At 29.3% G+C, this 13,100-nt stretch overlaps 1 protein-coding gene across 2 annotated transcripts; it reads right to left on the reverse strand.

The window, feature by feature from the left end:
- Positions 1-2,805: 2,805 nt before the first annotated feature.
- LOC111697267 (beta-1,3-galactosyltransferase 5) lies at positions 2,806-12,623 on the reverse strand. Of its 2 annotated transcripts, XM_023467196.1 has the most exons (14): positions 12,529-12,623; positions 12,174-12,243; positions 11,307-11,436; positions 10,625-10,713; positions 9,021-9,121; positions 8,721-8,782; positions 8,535-8,660; positions 7,647-7,746; positions 7,461-7,546; positions 7,189-7,255; positions 6,821-6,919; positions 6,335-6,423; positions 4,299-4,367; positions 2,806-3,035 (listed from the first exon to the last, which is right to left on the reverse strand). In XM_023467196.1, the coding sequence occupies exons 1-14, from the start codon at positions 12,613-12,615 to the stop codon at positions 2,960-2,962; spliced, it is 1,251 nt and encodes a 416-aa protein (XP_023322964.1). In that variant the 5' UTR covers positions 12,616-12,623; the 3' UTR covers positions 2,806-2,959. The 2 variants fall into 2 exon arrangements, with proteins under 2 accessions (XP_023322964.1, XP_023322965.1); XM_023467197.1 differs by lacking the exon at positions 11,307-11,436 and having other exon boundaries at positions 2,808-3,035; positions 12,529-12,616.
- Between the last annotated feature and the right edge of the window lie 477 nt (positions 12,624-13,100).

The raw sequence follows: 13,100 nt of genomic DNA on the forward strand, positions 1-13,100 counted from the left end.
ATATTCTGACTTTTCACTTAATGTTTTATCAAAAATCTCTGCATTAAAAATAAAACAGCCGGCCCATTTCTCAGCCACATACGATTATCAATTTTGACAAGTTTAGAAAATGTTTTTCTGTAAGATGAAAATTTCTCTGACTCTGAGAATACATCTATTGACTATAAATACTTATTGACTATAAATACTTATTGACTACAAATTGACTATAAATAAAAATAAAAAAGTAAAGTAACACAAAGTAAAGATGCCATAAAGCTAAGAATTGTCAACTTTTTTATTTAATACATTTATTGATAAAAGGCCAAAAATCGTTTCATTATAGGAATTCGACAATTTTTTGTTCATAATCAAAGTTTTGTCTGTCATAATCTTTCATACAATGTAGAAGCTCTTGATATAAACAAAGGAGTTTTTTTTTATTTTTGCAAACATTAGTGGAAAAAGAAAAAAAAACCTGAACAAATCAAATTTTTGATTGGATTAATTCATATCTATTTTATGCATAAAACATGAACTGTAGTATATTTAACTAGTGAATTGCATTAAAATCAATTATTGTTAATTAACCGTTTCCCGGTTGGGCTATGTTTTTTTTGGCTTATATAGGTAAGGATGATTTCCCACTCCCCTAAGATTTTTCATTATATTTGAGATAGCAGAGTATGACACGTCCCTAAGTCCAATTGTTCAAGACCGCTTTTTAAAAATTAGAAGTAGATTGAAATATTGTTAAAAATATTGACATTTGGCACATGTTTACACACGTAAATTTTAGATATTAATTAACTTAAGACTTTTAAACATCGACCAGCCGTTTGGCCGTTCTCTACCCTACCCCAAATAGATTATCAAGTACAAAAGGTGGCAACAGAGAAATGAACCAATTATACACGACGTCACAAGTGTCAAATATAATAAGGAAAACGAAATTTTCTCCCGTTAGTTGACATGGTTTCAAAGATTAAATATAAAGGCGTAAAAAAAGAAAATAAAGAATACATAAAGTTTCACTTATTTTACTGTAAGATAAGCACTTTATTCTAAAATTATCACTATATTATTAATAATTTTGTCGGACACAAAAACAGAGTTGACACTTGTGACGTCAGAATACAGCTGTACTGAGAGTGTACAAATTCTATGTTGCCATCTACTGTACTAGAATCTATTTGCCCTACGCTATTATTTCTCTTCATTTATGAAGTTGGAAACCGGAAGAAGTTTGAGCGCTTTAGTTAAAAGCCGTTTTAAAGTTATGCAATAAAAACCACAGAGGGTGGGGAGACCCCCCCCCACAGGGAAAGGGTTAATGTGGAAAATTTACAATTTTTTTACTTTTATATTTAGAATTCTTAGAACAGTATAAAGGCTTAGACGTTATTTGTTTATAAAAATTGTAAAGTTTTTTTTAACATTCTTTGAAATTTTAATTCAAAAGACTTAAAAGTTAATAAAGAAAAATGGTTATAAAGTTTATAGTTTGTTCTCATAGAGATGAGATATATTATCCATAGAAGGGAGAGGGGAGTGTTGGGGCGGGGGGGGGGGGGGAAGGAGGAAAATTTGAGAAAAGAGGAAGGGAGAGGGGGTGAGAGATGAAGAACTTTGGAAGAAGGATAATGTAAAACATTTATGTTTCTGAATCAGAAGTGCAGAAGTTTAAAAAATGTTTCAAAAATGAAATATGCTATCTTTGAAATATCTTATCTATGAAATGTCCTATCTATGAAATGTCCTATCTTTGAAATGTCTTATCTATGAAATGTCATATCTTTGAAATGTCTTTTCTATGAAATGTCCTATCTTTGAAATGTTTTTTCTATGAAATGTCCTATCTTTGAAATGTCTCTTCTATGAAATGTCCAATCTTTGAAATGTCTCTTCTATGAAATGTCCTATCTCTGAAATTTCTTATCTCTGAAATGTCTTATCTATGAAATGTCCTATCTTTGATACATATTTCTAATAAATAAATATAAATGTCTCATGTAAATGCCTTGTGTTAACGGATTGTCACTTTAAATTACGTAATTTACGGGCATCGCGGTGAATCGCTCATGCCATCAGGTCGTCACTTGAAATGTCGTCTACAATCCCTTTTATGTAGGACTTATTGATTATAATGAAAAATCAAGTATGTTGCCAGATATTAACATTATTTTTATTTACTTATTTATAAATACACTGTATGTCAGTTATAATCAGAAAACAATGTAATAGGAAGACGACATTATAGTAATATTTCAGTGTATTAATACAAATTTAATGTTGTTACAAAACAAATAGTTATTTTAAGACACTTATTGTATCACTACTTTTTGAAGCATTGGTCTGTTTATACTGCACAATTGTTCATGTCTGATGCTGATCAGACTTTTTAAAATTATAACTTGATTATGAAAGTTGTCTTCATATTTCAGAGTTTTCTGGTTGTTACTCTACATACGTGTTAACATCTCTTATATCAATCTATATAAGGGATTGAACACGCTTTTCAGCTTTGGGAACCCAGCTTTGCTAGGAAAACTAAACTTTCCCTATTCAAGTAAATCTACTCAATTTAGAAATTTCAAACCAAGCTCAGAACATTCCTCTGATTCTTACAAGTATTCAAATTAAAATTTAGGGCAAATTAGTCAAGGGGTTTAGGAGTTATGATCGAACACACAAACACAAAGCTAAATATACATAATATATATAATATATACATACATGATACAAGTCCTTTAGACACTTTTTAAGCTTAATTCTATACTAGAGCAAACCATGTATCTTTCAATATTAATTCTTTCTAAAAACTTATTTATATTTATTTGATCAATTAAGGCATATTTGGTATTCTATTTAGGATGTCTGTTAAAGAGCCTATTTAAGTAAACCTGGATATAACGTGGTTTGAGCAATAGTAATTAGCTCTTTAAACGAAAGATAACTTGAAATTATGCAAACAATCCCTTTATAGGGTCAGCATCCTTCCTGCCCAATATCTTGCTTTATCAGTTTCTTCATTGATTGGATAGAAATGACCAAACCTGAATAAAAATAGTAATATTTATTAATATAAAGAAACTTCATATATAAATTAAAAGGATTATTAAAAAAAAATATAAATTAGAGGGATTATTCGCAAAAAATAAAGGGATCATTCACAGAAAATATAAGTTAAAGGGATTATTCACAAAAAATATAAATAAAAGGAATTATTCACAGAAAATATAAATTAAAGGGATTATTCACAAAAAATATAGGGATCATTCACAGAAAATATAAGTTAAAGGGATTATTTACAAAAAATATAAATTATAGGGATTATTCACAGAAAATGTAATTGAAGGGATTATTGACAAAAAATATAAATAAAAGGAATAATTCGCAGAAAAAAAAATTAAAGGGATTATTCACAGAAAATGTAATTGAAGGGATTATTCACAAAAGATATAAATTAAAGGGATTATTCACAAAAAATATAAATTAAAGGGATTATTCACAAAAGATATAAATTAAAGGGATAATGCACAAAAAATACAAGTTAATGGGATTATTCACAAAGATATAAATTGAAGGGATTTTTCACAAAAAATATAAGTTAAAGGGATTATTCACAAAAAATGTAAATTGAAGGGATTATTCACAAAAAATATAAATAAAATGGATTATTCGCAAAAAATATAAATTAGAAGGATAATTCACAAAAAATACAAGTTAAATGGATTATTCACAAAGTTATGAATCTTTGGGTTATTCATAAAAATATAAATTAAAGGGATTATTCACAAAAATCTAAATTAAAGGGATTATTCACAAAAAATAAATTGATTTTCACAAAAAAATATAAATTAAAGGGATTATTCACAAAGTTATAAATTAAAGGGGTTATTCATAAAAAATATAAATTAAAGGGATTATTCACAAAAAATATATATTAAAGGGATTATTCACAAAAAATATAAATTAAAGGGATAATGCACAAAAAATACAAGTTAAATGGATTATTCACAAAGATATAAATTGAAGGGATAATTCACGAAAAATATAAGTTAAAGTGAATATTCACAAAAAATGTAAATTAAAGGGATAATGCACAAAAAATACAAGTTAAATGGATTATTCACAAAGATATAAATTGAAGGGATAATTCACAAAAAACATAAATTAAAGGGATAATGCACAAAAAATACAAGTTAAATGGATTATTCACAAAAATATAAATTAAAGGGATTATTCACAAAAAATATAAATTAAAGGGATTATTCATTAAAAATTAAAAGGTTTTTTCACGAATTATTGAGATTTACCAAATTTCCTGTGAAACTAGAAGATCAATGGGCCAGCCTGAATATGTGGATATCACAGATCCAATATTTCTAAAAAAATTATTGGATGAATATTCTTTTAGTTAATACGAGAGCCTCAATTTTGAACCAAATTTTTTCTTATCGTCTTAAAAATATTTACTTAAAACATTCGTACCAATTTTGACACAATCTCAAATTCCTAAACCCTTTTTCCATGTAACCTGATGGTGTTAGTCTTTAATATTTAGACTTAGACTATTTACTCTAACAGAATTCATAGTTTGAAATATCTAAGGTCTAGAACATCGGGTTGCAAAAATATAAGGAATAGAAAATCAGAGTTTGTGGCCGAAATCCAGTACCTTTGTTTTAAACATGATACATATTTTTGACTGGGCCATATCATTAAACTTAGAACATTTTAAAGTAATTCTTTTGTGGAGCAAATTACTAAAAAACGGAAAAAACACTTTAATTTTTACACTTTAGAGACATACAATGCCCAAATTTAAAGACAAATGTTATTATGAAAGAGATGGTACCAAGGTGTTTTATTAAGGTTGGTTACTCTAGATGCGCTCAAATGTACGGAAAATGTCGTGTCCTTAGTATAGATAGATAGAATCCTCACATGACGTCGCTCTCGCCTCTATAGTCAGTGACGGCAAATGAGGATTCTATCTATCAATGCTAAAGAAACGATGTTTTCCGTACATTGGAGCGCATCGAGAGTAACCCACCTTAATAAAGAACATTGGGTTGTACACTGTTCTAACTTTGAGTTCGACCTCTCAAGATGATAGCAAAGGATAATTCGACATATCGAATACTCTTTGATACGAGACTAACATTTAGTTTTCCACATTTGCTAAATATATTTGTGTTCGCTCCTAATTGGTAAAAAAAATTTGTTTACAGTAAGAGCGTTTCTTGATATTGTTCTAGAACACCACGATTTAAAAACTTTGGCGCGAGTCTTGATTCCTTGACCCAGGTTTAAAGGGAGTGTTCGCGAAAAATGAAAGGGGATATAGGCTTAATGCGATAAAAAAGCGCTTTTGATCGCTACTAATCTTACTTCTATCTGTTGCGTTTATAAGGAGAAAATTGTTAAAGACGTCTCATATCGAATAACTTAGCGCCCATACAAATTCAGAAAATTGCAACACACGACTTAGACCGTAAAAAATCAATTTAATTTCAAACAAATCATTCAGATATTACAACCTATAGTCATCTATTATCTTTCGCCACATTTGTAAATAGTTTATATTTTATAATATTTTTAAATTAATTTGTTTTGAATTTGATTATTTCTCTTGTCGCTTGCGCAACTATCTAAGAATGCCGCGGACCACTCACATTTTTCGAAATCCGTTAAAACGTTTTCTAAAAAAATTAAATATTTTAAATTATAAACTATATACAAATGTGGCGAAAGATAATCGATGACTATAGGTTGTAATATCTGAATTATTTGTTTAAAATCAAATTGATTTTTAACGGTTTAAGTTGTATGTTGCAATTTTCTGAATTTGTATGGGCGCTAAGTTATTCGTTATGAGACGTCTTTAACAATTTTCTCCTTATAGACGCAACAGATAAAAGTAAAATTAGTAGCGATCAAAAGCGCTTTTTTATCGCATTAAGCCTATACCCTCTTTCATTTTTCGAGAACACTCCCTTTAAGGCTCAATATTAGACCCAACTTATGACGACAGCTTCAGTCACGTAATCGACAACTGCCAGCTCTCAGACTCGACTTAAGTAGTTATGCTCAACGAAAATTAAACCGATCTTAGACTAGACTTTGATTAGTTATGCACAATGAAAATAAAACTCGAGAGATAAATTAGTCTCAATGACATTTTAGACCTGAATCTTATTTTCCGAAATGTTTGTAAAGGTATGGCTTAAAACAAAACAAAATGCAATTCTTGCAGTTTACAATTAATATGTGAAATGTGAAATGTGAAATGTGAAATGTGAAATGTGAAATGACAAAGAATTTTCCCAAAAATAAGGTAAAATTGTACCTGTGATTTATATTAGAAGCATTTGCAAGGATTCCCGTAATAAAAACATCATCAAGTCGAAAAACTTTTTTGTCACTTTTCTCAAAAGTCTAAAACTCTGTTTTTAGTTTTTCTTAAAATCATAAATAAAAAATTATGAAAGAGAATATTCTTGAAAAAGCATCGATGATACTGGAAATTAAATCGAACGAAACAGATTTACACTATTTTTCTTTTAGAAATGGTAATTGACTTTTTATTTATTTGCAAAAATGAAAGAGAAGAAGAATCCTTGTTTTAAAACTCTGTAGGTTTCTGTAGAGAGCCGTAGATGTTTTTTTTATTAAATTCTCTTTTAAGAAATAAAAATAATTCCTCTTTATTCATAATCTAATAATTGATAAAACCTTCTCAATTATTTTTTAATATTAGGAAGAAAAAATAAATTAAAGATTTTGATTTAGCATTTTTTTGGTAATTTGTATTTAACCAGAAAATATCTTAAACCTGTAATAAATTATCCCTGATAATATTATTGAAGAAGTACAGAGCTCCCCAGCAGCTAGGGGGGTATTCAGCAAACCTGTATTCTTCAATAGATACATCCTAACATAATTCAGAGCTGGAACTCTTTGATATCAAGATCAATGTTTGATCTCTTCAATCTGCAGATTAGTTTAACCTTACATTAACATTCAAGAAAGTACCATAAATGTAATTAATCAGAGTGTCAATTGAAGAAATCAAACAGACAATAAGAAGCTGATAAATTTAACCTTACATTAATATTCAAGAAAGTACCATAAAGTACCATGAATTTTTAAATTTTGCAAAGTATATTTATATTGATAAAAAGGAATAAAAGGTTTACTAACCCATTTAGTTGTTTTCTGTCCAGCTCTGTAAACATGGTTGCTATTTAATTTACAATGAATCTTCATCCTAAAACAAACAATTATTTGAAAACGAAAACAAAAGGATTTGAGTTTTGGCCACAAACTCTGATTTTCTAAATCCCTATATCTCGTATGATGTCGTAGACCTGAGATATTTCAAACTATAAATTGTGTTGGATCAAGTAATCTAGGATTGAAATATCCAAGGTTTGTGATAAAGAATCAATTGTAAAAGTTGTAAATTTTCCTACTCCAGGTTGTCGGTTTTGTTGATATACTCCGCTAGCATCTCAATATTATTCACCATATCATCATCAGATTTAACCAACCATGGAACCTGAAGTAAAGGGTTAAAGGGTCACGTTGTGAATCGGATACCCCTCGGAAGGTCTCTTTAAAGTATGCTTACAGTCCCTTTAATATTATTTTCTTTTTACCTTTGCACAGTTTGCTCTGGTCCAATGAATCCAACTGATAGATTTCCAGCTGAGTAAATTATATTCTTCTTTTACGAAACCTTGTAGGATATCCTCATACCTTCAAATATATTTCTTATATATACTTTGCTTGTATTTCTGTTTATTTGTTTTTTTTTGTAACTGATATTTTTGTGGGGACTCACATTACCTCTGGACCGTCAAAATTAGAAAAAAATACCAAATTATTTGGAATTTTTTGTTGAAACTGCAAAGTTTTAAAACAAAAATCCTCCAACATTTGTAAACGATTTGGCCGATTTTCAGAGCAACAGTAAAAAGGTAAAATTATTTGCAGGAAAGGGTTGAGAAAAGGTAAAATCTTACATTTATCTACTATGTGAAAGATATCTAAAAATCACTCTAAAGAGAAACCACAATTAAAAATTCTAAAAGAAAAGTACGGATATTTCATGCATACTCGGCTTGAAAAAGTTCAAATTTTATTTTGAAGAGTACCGTTGTGAATAGGAATATCTTAATTCTTTAACAAATATAACGACTAAATTGCTACAAACACAATCAATTAAGAATAATGAATAATAATAAATAAATCATGAATAAACAAACAGAAAAAAACTGCACCAAACACATTTGTGTTATTACCACCAAACAACATTTGTGTTATTACCACCAAACAATAAACAAGCAAAATCACGAATAACATAAAAACTACGAAAAGAAAATCAAAATCATCGGAAACTAAAGATAAAAAAATCACTAAACACCACTTAAAAACTATTTTCACAAAAAATAATACAACCAAACAAAAAAAATAATATCACAAAAAAACTAATATTATTGCTAAAAATTAATGTACCATTGATATTTTTTTCATATTGTATGTACCTAAAAGACTCTTGAAGAAGCATATCCTGTGTATTTTTATCAGGATAGGATCCAACTACAAACATTAAACTAGCGTTGAACTTACTTAAGTAACTTTTACCACCCCAAGTCTCTCGAATTATCTGTCTGCATCATTAGAATTAAAGAATTTTAAATTTTTTTAACATTCAATTTTTTCTTTAATACCTATTTCTGAAGTTATTTATAGTAGAGAAAACAACAATTACAATATGCTCTTTACAACTTATCTGAAATATTAGATTGGGGCGANACTTGCACACAGTTCACACTGATTGACACATGTATGAGGGGGTTTCCCGCCAAAATCAAAGAAACAGTCAAAAACATCCTAGAAAATTAATTTATTTTCTTCGAAACGAATTTGAATGAGTTTGGATGATTTTGTTATAGTTTGCTTTTAAACCACATCATTCCAATTTTTTTTTGGTTCTCATTGAATCAGAAGTGGGAATTACTATGGTTTACCCTAGGTTCTAATTTGTATTGTGTGTAATCATATAGGAGTTCTTCACCCTGCTCCTCTTCAGTATGCTGTACAACTGGATTTCCAGGAAGATGGGCTCTCGCTACAAATTAATTAGGAATTTATAAAAAAGTGGCAAATAGTAAATTTTTTTTAATGAATTAGATTCGAAATTTCAAGAGGTCATTTCAAAAATAATTAATATTTTTAAATAAATTATTTTTCTAAAAAATATAATCAAAAAAAAGGCGAGAACTTTCGAGATATAGAGAAAATTTAGAACCAACAACTTTTTAGCACGTCGTGCCAAAGTAATAGTGTTATAGGTAATTTTATGAAACGTTTGTGTAGTTATTATTTCAATGGCTTTTTCTAAATCAGATAAGCTTTGAAACAAAGCAGAAATAAAAATAAAAAGTTGATTTCAATTTTATTTTCATTTCAATTGAAAAACATATTTTAGAAATATCCTAACTTTTTTGGAGAAAATCCGTGAACCAATCAAAACTGTATTTATAGCACACGTGCTATAATGTACAGTTAATTTAACTTTTTAGCATAATGATTACTTTATAGCACGTTTATTATGAAATTCACGGTGAAGTGAGAAAGAATGATAAAGTAAACAATAGTTTCATAAAAGTATTTTTTTTTATCTGACCCGAGATGGAATTTAAAGAATTTGAGCTGCGGTTTAAATCCGCCAAAACCCGGTTTAAATTAAGCGCCGGCTTAAATCTTTTAACATTTGATACAATTTTAGGTGGAACCAACCATGTTTAAGCCGCGGCTTAAATTTAAACCGCCGCTCAAATTCTTTAAATTCGGCCACCGACTACTACCTTCCAAACTTTATTATTGATTGTGATGTTCTTTATCTTTGATTTAATTTATGCAAAAAGTTGAATTATAATACAAAGTAACGACAATCTTCCAACCAGCTAAAAATTACAAAATGTGCTTGTAAATCAGATTTTGTTATATCTTCATTTACATTACACTCATGGATATCTCATTTATTCTTGATAAAACAAAACTTTGAAGGATACTGTTGTGAATCGAATATACCTCCAGATCACTCCAGATCACTTAAAACTTTAATAAATTTTCTTATCCAAATATACATATTTTACTTTCGCGCGACATTTCTTGTATATTGAAAAACTTCCTACATAATAGAGGGTTCGGATTTTGCACGGTAAAATTTTTACTTTTAGTGATTTATTTTGTAAGTTATGGAAGTGAGTTTTGTTTTGAATTTCGGATTACACTCAAAAACAGAAAAGTGACTTTTGTCTCGAAAACGTGATAATGATTCAAATTCAGGATATGTTCGAAAATGGAAAACCTGACATTGAAATGGTCAAAGGTTTTAATATAAAAAGAACTCCTTTTATGATTTTTATATAAGAAAATAATTGAAAATTCGGAATTGTTGTCCACATGATGCTTAATAAAATGTTGGTTATAGTTTTTACTATCGACTTTTACTCTGGATATAGGCCGGGATCCTAAAACCCCGGTCTTTCAATTTGTGCCCATTTCTAACACTCAGTGTTAGAAATGGGCCAAGTGTTAGTCCCCTGCATTTCATAAACATGACTACCTTCCTCCCATTCATAGTAAACACACTTAGGACAGAGGCAGGATTCAGGACCTTTAGCACACCAACCCCTCGCCGAACAACAATCAGCTCTAGATAAAATAGTTGGAATGAAAACCAGCCCCATTTTCAGGCACATTTAAATCAGTTTTAAAAAAGTTTCAAAAACCAGTTTAAAACCAGTTTTAAAACCAGTTCGAAAACCGTTTTCAAAACCAGTCCAAAACCAGTTTTATAAAAGGTTCAAAGCCAGTTTCAAAACCAGTTCTCAAACTAGTTCTGAAACCAGTTACATAACCAGTTTCAAAACAACTTCTCAAACCAGTTTCAAAAACAGTTTCAAAACAAGTTCTCAAACCAGTTATGTGAACCAGTTTTAAAATCAGTTTCAAAACAAGCTCTCAAACTAGTTATAAAACAGTTATAAAACCAGTTCAAAAAAAAGTTCTCAAACCAGTTATGAAACCAGTTCAAACCCAGTTTCAAAACCATCCTTCAAAACAGTTATGAAATCAGTTACAAAACCAGTTTCAAAACTATATTAACAAGTTTAAACATATTAAAATTATCCATACATCTTTAAACCTGATGTTATAAAATTTCTCAGATTTCTATAAGGTTCATTTATTTTCGCCAAGTATTTGATATTACTGGAGTTAAAACTAAAAAGTAAAAATGTCCTGACCTAAATGTGCAGTTAGCAGGAAAAATGCCCCCTTGGGAGAATTTCTCCCCACATCGACCAAAAGGAATTCTTTTCCTTTTTATTCTTTCTATTTCTTCATCAGACTGGAAGTTGTCAAACTTTATATGTTCTGTTCAGTCATCAACTTCTTATTATATTAATTCGGTTAAACTTTTCTATCCTTGTATTCTCTACCCTTTTCTATCCTTGTATTCTCTACCCTTTTCTATCCATGTATTCTCTATCCTTTTCTATTCTTGTATTCTCTGTCCTTTTCTATCCTTGTATTCTCTATCCTTTTCTAGCCTTGTATTCTCTATCCTTTGCTATCCTTGTATTCTCTATCCTTTTCTATCCTTGTATTCTCTACTCTTTTCTATCCTTGTATTCTCTATCCTTTTCTATCCTTGTATTCTCTATCCTTTTCTATCCTTGTATTCTCTATCCTTTTATATCCTTGTATTCTCTACCCTTTTCTATCCTTGTATTCTCTACTCTTTTCTATCCTTGTATTCTCTCTACCCTTTTATATCCTTGTATTCTCTACCCTTTTATATCCTTGTATTCTCTACCCTTTTCTATCCTTGTATTCTCTACCCTTTTCTATCCTTGTATTCTCTACCCTTTTCTATCCTTGTATTCTCTATACCCTTTTCTATCCTTGTATTCTCTATCCTTTTCTATCCTTGTATTCTCTACCCTTCTATCCTTTTCTATCCTTGTATTCTCTACCCTTTTCTATCCTTGTATTCTCTACCCTTTTCTATCCTTGTATTCTCTGTCCTTTTCTATCCTTGTATTCACTACCCTTTTCTATCCTTGTATTCACTACCCTTTTCTATCTTTTTCTAAACTTGTGATTCTGACCCTTTTTGAGACTGCATTCTGTCGTAGGCTGCACAGCTTTACATTTCTGGCTGACTTTCATCTCCATTAACTGTTAAATATTTTTTCATCGATTTTAAAAAACAAAAATTAGTTTTAGATTAAGGATCCTATTTTGATATCTTAAATGCATAATTTATTAAAATTTTATTATAAATTATAACAATTATAACAATTTTCTAATTTCTGTAAGTTTTTCATCGTTTACAGAAGCTGTTAAAAAATTTGGTTCATTTTTATTTTGTAGAGAAATAAAGAAGAAGAAATGGCATAAATGATATTTTATTAATTATTTAAAAAAATACCAATAACAGTAGGCAAAAATATAGATTTATACCTGGTTTAATAATTGAAAAGAAATGCTTAAATGTATATTTATAATTGTGTTCAGAAGAAATAGAATGAACAACCGTCCAGCCGGCATTATGTTCAAACTCTAAAAAAAAGTTGATCAGGGTCCAAATTTTATTAACAGCGACAAAAAGCTGAACTAGCTAAATTGAGAAGCGGTTCAACTTAATTCACACAGCGGAATTCAGTCGGAATATTAAAAAGAGGAGAATAGAGCGGAATAAGCAGAAATTAAAAGTGTCCACAGCGGATATTCAAATTAAGCGATCGGTATTAAGGGTCTTCGATTCAAAAGTTTTCAGCTCTGATCGCAATTCATCATATAAGACCAACTTAAAAGCACAAGAAACTATGTTTTTGTTTCGTCCAATTAAAATGCTATTTTTAAAATCATTATAATGTAAAAAATATCAGAGTATAACTTGTTTTATTAAAGTATAATTTCTGCTGACTATTGTAGACTAAATATTACCTCTATGTGTAAACATTGTTTGCTTATACAAAGAAACACATGTGATGTATTGAGAACATATATTTCGGACAACAACTGATCAAATA

Source organism: Eurytemora carolleeae, unplaced genomic scaffold (genome assembly GCF_000591075.1).
Source record: "Eurytemora carolleeae unplaced genomic scaffold, Eaff_2.0 scaffold48, whole genome shotgun sequence".
NCBI classification, from domain to species: Eukaryota; Metazoa; Arthropoda; class Copepoda; order Calanoida; family Temoridae; genus Eurytemora; species Eurytemora carolleeae.